Below are 14,744 nucleotides of genomic sequence, written 5' to 3'. Positions count from 1 at the left end.
CATGCGGCGCGGTAATGCGAATGCCCTTTTGAAGGTTGCACCTAACCCCGTCGTGGACCAGGTCATGCGACACGACCCGATGACTGGGTGCTTGGCCAACGCCTACCTCAACCGGCGAGTCGGGTTCAACACGCAAGATGCGTATCTTGAAAGAGACCCATCCGCTGATGGCCTAACTAAGGCATTCTCGCACATGAGCATTCGATGCAACCCAGAAGTTCCACGCGATATCCCGAAAGCAGAGCTTGCAAAACTACCACCTCCCCCAGAGGTCGTGAAGCTAACAAGGGAGGTGAAGCGAACATCTATGCAGCTTCGGCAGCAGTATGGATATATCAAGTCAGCCCCAAAGAAGATCAAAGCAAAGTATTCGCAGCTTCGTTGTGATTTGCGAATCTTAGAGAAGGCATTTAGGTGCGACATGACCAAAGTATACCAGGAAGAGTACCGTCGACGGATGCACAATGAAGAGTTGGAGAGGAAACTGAATGGCATGGCTATCGAAGAGAAAACTGAGCCTGCCGTTGAGCATCAGCTGCCAGAGCGCTCAAGCTTGCAGAATATTCTCTGCGACTTTAGTACGGATATGAGTCTCGAGGATATAACAGTCCGCAAAGTCAGAGCTATCGATATTATGGTTTGCCTCGCCGCCTGCCGAGAAGTGCGCCAAGTTCGATCGGTACCTTCTCAAGAGGCAAGCAGAGAATCCTCTCCTGGGGTGGCTGAGGTCAAACTAGTTCTCAAGCCCGAACCATTCGAAAATTTTCCGCTCCTGCTAGGCAAAACGCAATGCATCTACTGTGTGGGGGATGAGCGACTGACTCCTGCAGCTCGAATGAGAAATTTCAAGCGTGTTTCTCACATGATGGACCATGTCGAGAACGTTCATCTGCGGCACGAGAAGGGCAATGAGAGGTTTGTGTGCCGCCATCCTGAATGCCAGCATCTCGGTGATTTCCTGACAAGCTTGGATCACTTTAAAAACCACGTTCAAACCGTGCATGGCGTAAAACTTCGCGAGTAAGGTTTGAAGATTGCAGCAGATGGAAATATAGCACTTTGTACTGGTAAATAGAGTGTTCATTCTTTGTCACCACCTAGACTCTAGTGAGCTCATCCTAGGAAGATGGAAACGGTACGCCGAGATCGCCTACAAGCCCATATTGGAGCCCACAGCTAACCCTGGTGCAGCTACTGCAATGAGATGAATGTCGGCGACTGGCGAGCCACGATTGTTAATCTGAGCCGCGCTACTACGATGGACTTTTTTCTCTTCGTCTGTGGTAACTACAAAGTGCGATCGTGGGGCTCTTTGGAGGGGTATCCGCCAGTTCCAGCAGCTCTACACGACTGTCACAGGGCGCTACATGGATAGAAATAATGCGAAGGAAGTCTACAAGGTATGGAAACCAGCTGAGCTGGAGCTCACAATCATGCATGTTAACTACAGCCTAGTACCACCGCACCGTCTTGATACCTCGCTTCCGCCTCCGAGCGCCAAATGTAGACGGCAAGCCAGTCCTTAATGTCGACATCTTCGGGCCATGCTGACGTTCAACATCGCGTACGACACGAGCGTGTTCAGACTTGGGCGGCATCGCATCCAGTTGACCGGCTGCTATCAGCTCCTGTGTTATACTGGGGCATGACCTGCAGAGTTGGTGGACAACGAGAGGAAGGACCCGAAAGATGGCTCTAGAGAAACATTTTTGGGCCAGAAAGTTATATAGGAAGCGGACGGTGACGGCAGCGCGGATCGGACGCTAGACAAGTAGTCCAAAGAGCTCAACAAGATGCTTCTACGAGAGACAACGAAGAGAGGCCGTCCTAAAGCTCTCTGCTATGAGGACATTCTCTTGATGCTTGTGCGGCACCCCGCTATAGGAAAGCCTGTCCTGGCCATGATCATTAAATTCATTTACCACAAAGGAGCAGACAACAAGCCGAAGCCGCGTGTTTTACCTCATATGCCACGCCACTACCGTTTGGCCGACTGCTAATTGCGAGATGTTAGGACGATTTTTTCTTCACGCCTACTAGAGGCTTATATTTGACGCGGTCATGATTATAGTCGCGCTGGCCCTACATGACCATGCGTTCGATGCGTCGTGCCTAACCGATGCGGATAGTCTGCTCTCGAAGGATGTTTGGGGTCCTCAAGATTGCATGCCAATCCGTTGGAAAAAGGAGAAATTGAAAGTCCCTGTTTTCCGCCGCATCAACGGTGCAACGTTGTCTGAAAATGAGGCGATGCTCTACTCTAAGCTGAATTAAGATATGGGCCGGCAGAGCCTGGAATCCGGCCACGAGAACGCTTGGACGCCCAGGTTTGGCCGGCGAGGTGCGGCGAACGCCGCCAACGGTATGGCAGAGATTGTACATGCCGCCACCATCATCTACACTAATGTTAAGTTTGCTAGGCGACGCACCGAATTCGGTCCGCGACCAGATGATGCGGCATGACCCTCAGTTCGCCACCATTTTCAGCGCGTATCTGAATGAGATCGCCAACTTTGATCTCCAGATGCTTTCCTGGAGGAGGAGAAGCAAAATCAGCTGTTTCGCATGTTCGCACATGTGAGCTTCACGCGTGACCCTCGTGCCGGTCGGGATATGGTGCCTGATGAAGTATGGGCGAATCAACCTCCCGACCCCGAGATTGCGCAGTTGGAGGAGGAGCGCACAAAGCTTAAGCAGGGAAGGTATCGAATCGAGGATAGTCAGCATGAGAGAATCCGAACACTCATGGACGAGATCAGAAACAAGCGGACACAGCGCGATAGGATGACTGTGAAAGAATACCGCGAATACTATTTCTAATACCGTCCCACCTGTGACATTGAGGCCCAAGCCCGCGGCGAGGTGGACGAAGAATTCGAGCAGCCAGCAATTGACCTTATTATACTGGAACAGGCAAGACTGGCCGAGATTCTTTGCCTGCAGCCTGATGGCTGGACAGATGGGGAGCTGTTCAAACACAGAGCTGAGGCTATCGACTTGATGGTAGCTCTATGCGATAAGAAGGAAACAGGCAAAACTAGACGCGCGCAACGGCCAGCCAGGATCGAGGCTTCTGTCAAGCAAGTGTCGCCGGTAAGTGACGCATCGTCGGAACTAGATTTCCGGCCGGATCCTTTTCCACTGCTTATGGAAACAACGCAATGCTCAGACTGCATTAGTGACGAGCAGCTGCCGGTTGAGGCGCGGAAGTTTAAGTATTGCCGCCCGCCGGTACTTAGACAGCCGAGCGACGTGGTGAGGCGATCTGGTGTGGCCATCCGAAATGCAGGCAGGAGAAGTTTGACCACGTGGACCATTTTCGAGGTCATGTTGAGCTAGTACATGGAGTGAGCCTCAGGTCATCGGAACAATTCGCAAAGAGGCGACAAAGGCAGGCGGCGCGCCGCGAAAAGCAACACAGAGGACGGCAGCAGAAGAAAATCGCGAAGAAGGCCGCCGCTAAGATGTGATCCAGCTGCTTGTACTGTACTTGTATTAAATTTTTTGAGCTAGATTGCAATGCAGCAAATATATGGCATGTCAATTCCTCTACGTCTCGCTCTGTAGCTCCTGACTAGCCTTGTCAGGGACGGGTAGACTGTAATGGTTCTGCTTACCGGCTTAGTCCTGGCCTAATTTGATGGGCAGCTAACTGGTTAGGCGCTCTGTCATCCTCTCCCCAACGTGTTGCTTTCTCGGTCAGGAGGGCAAAGCGAGGCTCACTGAACCTCGCCGATCGTGTCTGTGAAATGAGATGCGTTACCGGCAGAAGTGCGGGGGCTACACTTAAAGGCGTGTCGTCGCCATTTAGTCGCAAGGGAGGGAAGCGGCAGGAGAAAGATTTGCCATCACCCGGAATGGGGAGGCAGAACGTTTGAATGTCTGCATTACTTTTAAAAACCTCTACAAGCACGGCATCCCACCATCTTGTTCGTTTTCAATCTCAGTCCTCTCAACAGATCTGGTCCACGATTCAGCAGCCAAGACGACTAGAAACGTAACACGCTTTAAGCATCTCCTCAAGAGGCTGAGGAAAGCAGACTTCTGCAGAGTCTTCAACTCATCCAGACGCTCATTTAGAGGGTTTACAACTCAATCTCGAGGCTTTGGAACAGCGGCGCTGGCCGGGGGAAAGCAAGGCAGGAACCCCCAAGGTTTTGTTACCATAACCCGTCTTCCGGCACTGCCAGTCGTAATGGCACAGCCGGTACCGTTACAGTTACTTAGTCACTGCACTGTATGTATCGAGGATTGCAGAGTCACACACACCCACTTCTATCGTCTCCGGCTGCTCCTCTTTCTCTCTTTTTCTGTAGCTCTGCCTCTCTGCCCCTTCTCGGTAGACATCGTCATCCCCGTCATCCGTCCGTTGCCTGTAACCAGGTCACGGATGGCTAGCGACGATGCCAGGCCACTCGCAAGCCGAGGCCAAGCAGCTCACAGCCTTGCTTCTTAATATTTGCCTTCTAGCGGTTGGCGCTGCTTATTCACCATGCATCTTTCTATCGCCCTGGAGTATTCAAATTCTACAGAGGGAATGAACAGCGTGCGATGCCGGCTCGTTTCGTGCCTGCCCCCCCCCCCCGCGCGACCACATAGGCGCTCTCCGAGCCCCCTCCCGCGGCCAGTCAAACCCAAGCAAATTCTTCCTCAAAACCGACAATCCAATACACAGTATTGTATGCAGTGGCTAGAGGTAATCAGGGAGAAAATCAGGGGCATTGGTCATTTGTGTCATTCTAACTTCTCAAGGACACAGCATCTTGCAGAGCAATGGTTCCTGTCCCAGGCGGGTTGGCTACAGTGGCGTTTGCAAGGCCAAGGTAATAGTTCACGTAATGATCAGTAACCCGAGCTTTCAAAAGATGAATAACAGTTCCTCGTGGATCAATATCGACGGTCACTCGCTCAATATATATATCTCAGCTGGACAGCCAATGCGTACACATGGCTTTTCTTTCTACCTGCCTTCAGCCACGCGTACGTCTGCGACGGTCATAGAGCAGCCCTGAATTCGTGATGGCTGGCGTGCCACCGCTGTTTAGTGTGCCAAAGGTAGTTGTCTCCTCCACCTTCATTCCCTACCAGAGGGTAGGGGACAACACTAAGCAATAGCTCAGTTTCTCCACGGTCTTGTCGCCCTGGCCAGTTATCGGCGTACTGAGATCACCGAGTACCGGTCAGCCAACCCAGCGCACGCATTGCTGATCCGATCGACCCTCCCTACAGCGCCTGCATGCTTATCAGAGCCAATCCCCTGCCCGACCCTGACTATCCGAAGCACCGGAGCGCAGCTGCAGCTCTGCGAGTTGTTCCGACGTTCTAAGTGAGACTGAATGGACTTCGGGCAAGGATGCAAACCACTCAATTCAATCCACTGAATAGCTCAGTGACGTTGAGTTGACCTAGTCAACTGCGAGCCTCAATGTCGTTATCAACTAGGCTCAAAATTGAGTTGTGTGTATTTTAATTGACGTTGATTTATATCAAAGGTTCACCTCATCATTCATCCTCCTCTTCATCCATTAACTCTCCTTCAACTTCGTCACTGCACTGGTCAACAGGAACAAGCAATACATCCAGATCATCAATCACCCCAGCTCGTAACCACGACCGCAGCACTTGGCACATTCCAATCATATCAGCATCAAGTCGACTTCGCAGCGGCGTCACCATTCGCCCAGCTGCCGAAAACAGCCTCTCGCACTCCGCCGACATAGCCTGAATCGTCAGAAAATCCATGGCCATTCGCGACAGGCGAGGATATCGCCGCCTACGCTCATGCCAGTATGACAAGAGATCCCGGACATCGCCGTCTCCGTCCTCCCATGACGAATGCCATAGTTCTAGCTCGTCTTCGTCATCTTCCCCGTCGAAGCGGTCGGCATCGGCTAGCTCGTCTTTCACCGCGACAGATGCGGATACCGAACGCGTACGCTCGCAGTATACTTGCAATGGATTGTAGTACTTCCTCTGACGCTTCGCCGCAGAGTTGCCAGTCACAAGATTAGGTTCTGCCCGTAGGCGGCGGTATTGCGTTTCCCACACCTCTTGGGCCATTTGCTTGGCCTTCATCACCCAATCCGGGCGATCTTGCCACTCAGTTTCGAAATACCCCCATCGAAGGCCGGGTGCAACGCCAAGGCCGTGCAGTAGATCGGCGTATCATCCAGCAAACGGTAGTACTTGTTAAGCTTTTCCTAGCCCAAATTGACATTAATCCTGAAGTGCTCAGGGTCGGGTATTCCGCATGCGAGCTGCTTATAACCCTCGAGGGCTTCTAGAAGAAACTCGAACCCCTGAACGACTTCCCATACATTTCCGTACGAGCCAACCCATCCTCGCTTTCGCTTGCGCAGTTGGCATCGCCCTCTAGAGTCCTGATAGCATCTTCGTAGAAACCTAGCAGCTTGGCAAGATGCTCCAGGACTATCCAGTCGTTGCTCGTCAACTGGTTCACCTCCATGCAAATCCGAGGCTCCTTAGCTGACTTTTTGATACCGCCCGTTCTCTTTGACCTTACCTCCTGCTCCCATTGTTGGCGGTGCTTCAGAATGAGCTGCTCGAGAAACGGTCGAAGAGTAAGGGCGCGCCTGATCATATATAGCTGGGAGAGCCAACGGGTGTCATTGTCGATGATCAGATCGAGAGGCGTGCTCGCTTGTATCCTTAGATCAGATGACATGTCGAATTCGGAGCGTTGTATACTTCGTAGCAGATAAGTAAGCTGGTCCGATCTCCTAACGTCCACTACGAGGTTGTGTAGCTTTCCGACAGGTCCCTTACGCCGCCAAAGAGTGTGCTCCGCCTCGGACAATGGTGCTGCACCTGACAGCTGCTCCTCAAAGGCTGCAGCATTGTGCCCGAAAAGCAGCGCTTTGGCGGAGAGGTTTAGACTATGGCCAAAGCAGCGGCCACGCCTCGTAGATCCAACAAATCCAAGCTCACCCCCAATGACTTCCATCACGGTATCATTGCTCTCCGCGTTGTCTAAGGTAAAGTTCGCATTCGGGAAAACCAAGTACCAGCTTGCACGGCTCACTATTCTCGTCCCGAAAGAAGCAAGTTACACCGTAGAGACTATGCCTGTTCCCCGACCTCCATCCGTCAAAGGAGATGTGAATCAACCCGGGCGACTTTTGCAACACCGTTGCCACCTTGTCCTTGTGTGCTTCGTAGGATGCAAGAACCTTATACCGAATAGTCGTTCTGCTAATGTTGGCGTCGGTGATCTTAACGAGAGGGTTGAGGTATTCGAATATTGTACGCAGCCTTCCCTGTTCACACACACGAAAGGCGTGGTTCTCTTCGACAATCCATTCTAGCACAAGGCGCTGGAAGTGTTTCCGATCAAACCCCTGAACAAGATGGTTGGCAATGTCTTGCTCTCGTGGAAGCCGCGTATCGAGCTTCATCATGTCAGTAATGGATCTTTGGTGTTTGGTCTTCACCTTTTCTGCTCGCTTCTGAGCTGACGATTTTGTTCCGTCGTCAGGGGCGCATATGCCGCGGTCTCTGAATAAATGAGCATTTGCGTTCTGGATGCCCTTCTCTGCAAAACCCCTTGCCCGTGGGCTCTTGATTCGGATACAGCGTTTGCAGACCCATCGGCGGTTGCCGTCAAAATTCTGTACATCATACCCAAGATGACGTATCGCGCACGCGCTGTGACTATGTGTGGTCAGGGAAACAGCGCCAGAGGTATTGATGTTCCAAGTCTCGATAAGGCGTTGCCGACCGTGAGCTCGGTGCAGGTGTTGCTAGGAGACTCGACAATGCTGCCGTTGGGCGATGGGACGAATTAGTGTCATCCTTGCTTGGTGAGGTAGACTACATCTCGACTCGTTAGTGGATATGTATACGCGTGATCGGATGTTGCATGGACGCGTTCAGAGGGTGTTACAATGCCCGCCATGCCTAGTTCGGCTTAGCGCCAATAGGATGGGAGTTGTTTCTCTGACCAGAAGCTCCTTTGGCACTGGGTCGGCAACAAGCATCATACCCTAGATCAACGACGTCAACAGCTCAATTCACGGATCAGTGAAATGGATTGATGTATTATGTAATCGGACGTGATATTGATTGAGTTGAGTTGACGTCGGTGGTCAATTTGGTCAACCCGGTTGAAATACGTTGAGTGGTTTGCATCCTTGACTTCGGGTGGTGACAAATCATTCTCCCGCCACTTCCCATAATGCGCTCCCTTGCGGCTAGATGGCGATGGACCCTTAAGTGTGGCCCCGGCACTTCTGCGTCTTATTCACTAATATACCTAGTGAGCCCTGCTTAGCAAGTCATTATATTGAAGGCTAATATCCGCGAATGGCCGGCCGAGCTTAAACTCCTGTCGGAGAACTCCATACAACGGCCAGAAGCTACCAAATCCAACCTAACAACCTCTTTTGTTTGGGCTTGTCCTGCCAACCACCCTATGCGATGTCCAACTGTCTAGTCCCGGCAGCAGTGAGCCTTGCTGCCGGTATAACAGCACTTGCCATCTCCGCACTTATCTCTGCCAATCTGGCGCCACCCAGGCTTACAACGACCCTCACAGAAAGGAGCAGAACCTTCCCAATAGCATGCGTTGGGATTGATCTCGCCATCGACGTTGGGACTATCATCCTGGACTTCTGCAAAGGACGGGGAGGGGCTTGGGTCGGCTTCGAGTAGATTTAGTCGTGTGGCCTAGAACAGACAGTTTAGGGTTGCCTTAAACTCACCTACTGCTGCAGCCATGGCCATAGCAGCAAAACTGATAAGAACGTATAAACGCATTATGGTGTGGAAATATGGATGAAGTATGTAAAGATGAATCTGGCTTGAAGCATGGAATGGAGAGTAAATCATCAAAGCTGAGAGAAGCTTCCCTTTATATAGCGGCGGAACCTTAAACACGACATTACGTTCTTCCTGTTGTCCATCAACATCAAGGTCTAATCCGCAGTATATTGCTGTAGTGTTCTGATTCTACCGCATCTCGCAGCCGGACACAGCAGTACTGGTAGCCATTTCGGCAGGTTGGGTCTCGGCAACCTGCCAATGAAGCAGAAACACGTATGCTGCTCAGTCTGTGTCTTGAATGCATTATGATTCAACGTTTCGAGTCTAGATTTCAACCATGCACTAGAGGTCTCCTCGCATACGTCACCTGGCTGCTGGCTCACTTACCTTCCAGCTCTACAAAATGTCTTGAACACACATCCTTCATGACGTTACTCTGCTTGTGTTCTCCGCTTCTGTGAGAGTCAAAGAGCCAGGTACTCGTACCAAAACATACATAAGAATGTATGAGACACCTTCGATAACGGAGCATGCCTCAATAACCCGCCGGTGTCGTCATATAGATTAAAAAAGGCATATAGCCGACATTAGCGACTAGTAACGATGCGAGGCAGCCTGGCATGGCTATTCGCATCTGAAATCAAGCAGATCACAATCTGCTTAGCAATCTACTTCCAATGTGAAACATAGGACTCAATAGCTAGCAGATATCATTAATGTTACCTTGAGATTTAGTATGGCCTAGCGGCTAGTACCCACATGTCAGACATGCCGGATGGCAGCGGATATAGTAGGCTACTAACCAGTCAGCGATGAACTATATCTGCGAACTAAGCTTCATACTGCGCTCAATAGTTTTGAAGTCTAGCCGATCATCCGGGAACTTTGGCAGCGTTCGCTTGGTAGTAATTTGTGACGGGTGTCTCCAGCGACGGCCCGTAGCCGCTATTTGACTCACATTACACCGCCAGTCTCACATCCCCGGCGTGTCTACCCACATTAGCCTCAACATTATTTCACGGCTAGACTGTGGGTAGAAGTAATCGCTTACGAGGGAGCAGAGACGAAGAGACGAAGAAGACAGGTTATCAAGCTAGATTGGAGAACGAGACACATTGCTAGGCTGGTGGTGAAACTGTGTTCTACATTTAGGTGTCATTTTGAAACTAATCATATTTTTTTGTTTTCATTTCTCACCATTATGACCATTTCATTCTCGATTTAAGAGCTTTCAACAGATTTCCTTTGGCCAATCAAGGTGGTAAGTCACCCAGTGTTGAATTCCTTGATTCAGGTAGCTAGGACAATGGAAAAAGTTGGCACCCACGCGATAGCTGAACTAAGACAAACCTTTTAGATAGCTGTTCTAAGCAAAGTATGGCAGCAAATCCTCAGCACGGGGCTTAAAGCACGTGCGGTACAAGTAGTTCATTTCGGCCTGTCGATGGAGTTGCGATCCCTTCCAGCCGAACACGAAAGTCCTTGTCATGTTTCAAACCTGACGGCGGGATATAGCATTGACATAAACTTGAACAATGTACTCTCGGAATCGTGTGCTGGATATATAATGCACAAATTCAATGAATCTCATCATGCAGCCGTGTCAGTCCCAACGACCGCGACGTGGCTGGCTGATGTGCCTTTCTATAATGTATAGCTCCCGGGTCTAAGCTAGGTCAACAGTCTAGTCTAGTGCCAACGGGAAGAGGTTTCGTCTGATTCTCATCACACTTGGCTGAACGACCTTTCGCAGTCTGTAGCCATCGTATCGCAAAAACATCCAGCTCCAGCTGACTGAGCACCGGAAATGACTCTTGGTGTTCCATCCACCAATTGATTGCCTGATGTGCGGCTACGATTGACTCTTGCATTAGGAGTTTCGTGCTTACACTGTGAAGCTCCCTCATGTGCACCAGCATTTCTACGTCATGGAGCAAAGGCACCTACCGGTACAGTACGTCAAACCGCGCCAGGCCTCGCAAAATGGAAGAGTGATTTGGACTCTCGTAAGCTATGTAGCTTAACTCTTTCGCTGTCGCGAGGGTGCGCCACCTACTTGTTGCCTTAAGGCAAATGAGCAGACTTGCAGCAGAGCAGCCGTCCATTTCAATCCAGCTTTGGCTTAATGTTGCCATCTGAACTTGGCGTTTATGTGACGAGGATGCTTATAAGAAAGCCTAACATGTCTATTTTCGCCTCCTATTCAATGCACCATGCTTTCAGATCCTGTTGCAACAGCGGATGGGTCTGTACAGTGGAGGCTTGTCATACCTAGACTTGCCAAAGCCATGGTAAGCCGCCAACCAGGACTCCCGACACGGAGAAATAATCTTGAAGAACTCCGCCTGTGAAGCCATGACGACGAATTTAGACCGCGCTAAATGTGCATGTTCGGACCACTCACGAGTTGCATAGTCCGGGAAGTGGCCCGCGTTTTGTTTCTTGTTATGAAACTGCTCGATAAGGTGATCGAGACAGCGTTAAGCAAGGTCGGCATGGACTTGGAGCTCACTAAAACAGGCCTGGTAACCAAATTTGATCAAGTAAATTTTCACAGGTTGATGTAATAAGAGCACTTTTTCGTCCTGAATAACGACCATCAGACGGCAAGACTCAACGTACTCACGCAGGGCTATGCCGACCCACAGAAATGTCCCCGCGGCCTTGTATCTAAGAATGTCGGTAACTCGCTCTTTAATTTTCTCGGTGTACGGAAGCTGCGCCACCCTTTTCTTAATGCATTGATCGATGTCCCGCTTAGCGTCGGGAAAACAAGCGAAGTCCACGCATGAAAAAATTCCCAGGTATTTACGAATCTCTGGATATGGCCGACTGGTGACAAGAATTTGAACGTTGGACGGAGCATCAGGGCTATGAAAGGTGTCTCGCAGCTGATGTAGGAGCGTCTTTTGGGAATCAACCTCGCATTCGTATAATGCATCAATAATGAAGTATTTTCGACCAGTGTTTTTGTCAGCTGCCACTTTTATAAATATTGCCCAGAGAGCATCAAAGGATTCGAATAATTTCGCCTTTCGCTCATTGTACTTTTGTAAAACATGGCGCAGAAGAGGTGGGTGCTGTTGGATGAGTTGCAGCAGAAGACCTCGGACGACAGACGTGGCTGTCCTCCGTGTATCGAAAGCCGAGTCACAGAAAAAATATGCCAATGTTTTTTCGTCTGTTGCAGAGAACCATATGGACAGCACGTCGGTGAGAAATATTGCCAGTGTAGACTTCCCCGTACCCGGGTTGCCATGAAGCCACAGGACTTGGCTTGCGTGACTCTCAAAATCCTGATTATTTCTAGAACCAAGCCAGGCGGTTAGATGCTCCGTGCCAAGTATCCACTTGCAAGTGCCAGCAGCGCGATTCCCTTTCTTGCGCTTTAGAGCCTTCTTGTCTTCGAGCGGGTCGGTGACGAATAGATCATGAAGACAGCCTCCAGCCGCTGGGTTATATTCCAGTGCGACTGTGGCGAAATGTTAGCAGGGCTTGTAGAACATAGGACGCTGTGCAGGAGACTGTTTAGCTTACCATGATTGTCAGTAATGGCTCACTTCCTGTTGGCGCGTTAGCAATAGGCCTGGAGAAGACCGCAGGAACGCGTACTCTCAAACCGGCGCCGAACGACGTCGTTCGCTCGGTGGCACATCTCGGCGATCGCATTAGACACTCGTTCGAATGCGGGGTCGGTTGGACCGTAATATTTATTGATCTTCAGGTGATCTTTTTCGAGTGCGTATCTGTCAAAACCTGGGATGCAAGCAGATGTCTCCTCGACGATCTTGGGACATGAGAATGGCTCCAACTGACGAACGTCCTTAAGTGTTCACATACCATTCCTTTAGCAACGCCGACAATGCCCAACCGCCGACCAAAGTCCGTTTCGCGGAGCTCGCTAAAACATGCGACAGCCGTCGACAGCTTGTTGCGCAGCTTGCAGAATCGATGTACACTGTCTCGGAGCGCCGGCTCGTCGAATCCTAGCTTCCTCGTAATACCGCGGTGGGAGCCTGCCGGTCGCATCAGCTGGGCGAGAGCATCGGCGAGGGGTTGCCACTTTGAGCCTCGAAAAGGTGTGCCCAGGAACACAAGACCAACGGTCGTCTTTACTAGTGACTCGTATTTGCAGTCGTCGTTGGCGTACAGAAAGGCCTCGAAGTCGGAGATTAGCAAAAGCGCGTACAAAATTGCGAGGGTATCAGCGAGCCTGCACGATAACATTTCCACCTAGACTATGGCCGACAAGGACAAGCGGCCGGCTCGGGCGACCGGCGCGGAATGCGTGTAGACTGTGGACGAGCTCCTCTCCGCAAAGCTGGAGGCGCGTCTGTGGTGCGTCTACATGCCAGGTCGACTCGTAGCGATATACTATAATTCTTGCCCTAGGCACCTGCGCTGGCAGCATGTCAGGGTCCCGAAGCCAGTTGATATGCTTTTCGCCGTCCTTGCATATCCAAGACCAGTCCGCGTCTGAACCAAGGCCATGTACGGCAACGATGCTACTATGATCAGATTGATGTTTCCTCAGAATTACTCAGAACACTTACTCGACGTCAGCATCATCGGCTGCAACGCGCGTCTGCTCAGAGTATACTATCGTAAGACGCTTCCGAGTCTAATCCTATGCGGTATTACTATGCTGCTCCTCCATTGCCCATATGACATACCGTTGTCCTCTCTGGCACCGAATGATCAGGGCGATGGTTCTGCGCTACCTGAGACTGTCGTCGCGATTTCGCTGCAGATTTAGCTCTCGCTGCCAACAACCAGTACACGGTGGCAATAACGCTCGCTAAGAAGGTGAGTAACCACCGTTGCGCCCAGTCCATCGCGGCCAGGGGTGTTTGGGGCGGTGCACGGGCGACAGGAGCTTGTAATGCTAGATAGTGGCGACGGGTCAACCACGAAGCTTTCGTTTTCAAAACAGCAACACTTGTCTTGAATATAAAATACGATGAAGGGCGTGTACGTAGACGCAAGGAAGTATATACGCTGTTGTGAGAAGGTGTAAGAACATGGCCAAAGGACGCAGCGGCCAGGGATCGTAGTTTGGGAGGACGCTTGGTTGCCTTAAGCCACAGCGCTTACTGCCTGGGTGTCTCCCCGCCCCAGTGCAGCAAAGTGCAGGTTCAGCTTTTATGTTGCACATCGCACTTTGGTGTTGCATTCCTTGTGCCGACCATTCCCAATGTACCTATGTACCTCGTCGCGACGGTTGCTCTTCCTCCTCCCAATGTGTATCTTCTGTCGCCTGGCGAAACTCCAATGGCGGTCGGACAGTCCTCCTGATGACAGACTATGGTGGGATAGGAAACCCGACGAACTCGGTAGCGTCCAACGCACGGCATTTTGATCTCAAGCATCTTGTAACAGGCACCTCCGTTCTCCGTCTCTCTCCTCGCGTACGAAAACGAGCACAACAACGCGTCCGGACAAGATTGCGACCAGCTCCTGGCACTTCTGCCCGCGTCCTATCGCAAAGAGTCTGGTGACCTGGGCACTGCGGGTCTGCATGTCACTGCCTGTGTTGAGAGGGAGCTCGATTTGCATTTGGCTCGCCAACATTCAGGACTGGCTCTGGATCGCGGGTCTGCCGTCGTCGCCACGTGCCCTCACCACCAGCTCTTGCTAGGTCGTGAGGTCGTCACGGAATAGATGGACATGCATCTGGTCTGGACAGCGGGGCGCATGTTCCTTAAGCCGATACCGCGATTCCTCCTAGAGCCGGGCTTCTGGACTATCTATCTCGTTTGTGCAGATGGGAGGCGCTAAATTCTCCGCCAGCGTGCTCTCGGCTTCTTGTACTCATACGCCGCACTCCTGTCCCATGGGAGCAACTTTCGTATCGCCAAGGACGAGTATCTCCTTCCTCCAGAGGTGCGATGGCCGGCATGGCGAATTCTCGTAGAGCATGGAGCGTATCTATCCCAACGTCAACCGCCGCTTCATCCACCGCG

The 14,744-nt window shown here is 51.3% G+C and overlaps 4 protein-coding genes across 4 annotated transcripts; 2 read left to right on the top strand and 2 right to left on the bottom strand.

Annotated features, from left to right (window-relative positions):
• Position 1: 1 nt before the first annotated feature.
• BBA_00700 (FluG domain-containing protein) lies at positions 2 to 1,375 on the top strand (the record flags this gene model as incomplete). The annotated part of the gene is made up of 3 exons (XM_008595797.1): positions 2 to 915; positions 1,076 to 1,135; positions 1,192 to 1,375. The coding sequence occupies 3 exons, from the start codon at positions 2 to 4 to the stop codon at positions 1,373 to 1,375; spliced, it is 1,158 nt and encodes a 385-aa protein (XP_008594019.1).
• Positions 1,376 to 2,277: 902 nt separating this feature from the next.
• Positions 2,278 to 3,470, top strand: BBA_00699 (uncharacterized protein; the record flags this gene model as incomplete). Its single annotated transcript, XM_008595796.1, has 4 exons — positions 2,278 to 2,437; positions 2,525 to 2,790; positions 2,914 to 3,093; positions 3,240 to 3,470. The coding sequence occupies 4 exons, from the start codon at positions 2,278 to 2,280 to the stop codon at positions 3,468 to 3,470; spliced, it is 837 nt and encodes a 278-aa protein (XP_008594018.1).
• Positions 3,471 to 5,502: 2,032 nt separating this feature from the next.
• Positions 5,503 to 8,775, bottom strand: BBA_00698 (restless-like transposase; the record flags this gene model as incomplete). Its single annotated transcript, XM_008595795.1, has 6 exons — positions 5,503 to 6,092; positions 6,328 to 6,990; positions 7,043 to 7,665; position 8,003; positions 8,541 to 8,685; positions 8,725 to 8,775. The coding sequence occupies 6 exons, from the start codon at positions 8,773 to 8,775 to the stop codon at positions 5,503 to 5,505; spliced, it is 2,073 nt and encodes a 690-aa protein (XP_008594017.1).
• A 2,486-nt stretch (positions 8,776 to 11,261) lies between these two features.
• BBA_00697 (vegetative incompatibility protein HET-E-1) lies at positions 11,262 to 14,337 on the bottom strand (the record flags this gene model as incomplete). The annotated part of the gene is made up of 7 exons (XM_008595794.1): positions 11,262 to 12,253; positions 12,394 to 12,568; positions 12,622 to 12,896; positions 13,015 to 13,286; positions 13,335 to 13,402; positions 13,455 to 13,856; positions 14,194 to 14,337. 7 exons carry the CDS (start codon positions 14,335 to 14,337, stop codon positions 11,262 to 11,264), a joined length of 2,328 nt encoding a protein of 775 aa, XP_008594016.1.
• Between the last annotated feature and the right edge of the window lie 407 nt (positions 14,338 to 14,744).

Source organism: Beauveria bassiana, assembly GCF_000280675.1.
Source record: "Beauveria bassiana ARSEF 2860 unplaced genomic scaffold BBA_S00002, whole genome shotgun sequence".
In the NCBI taxonomy this organism is placed as follows: domain Eukaryota; kingdom Fungi; phylum Ascomycota; class Sordariomycetes; order Hypocreales; family Cordycipitaceae; genus Beauveria; species Beauveria bassiana.
This window is presented reverse-complemented; position numbering and strand designations above follow the sequence as displayed.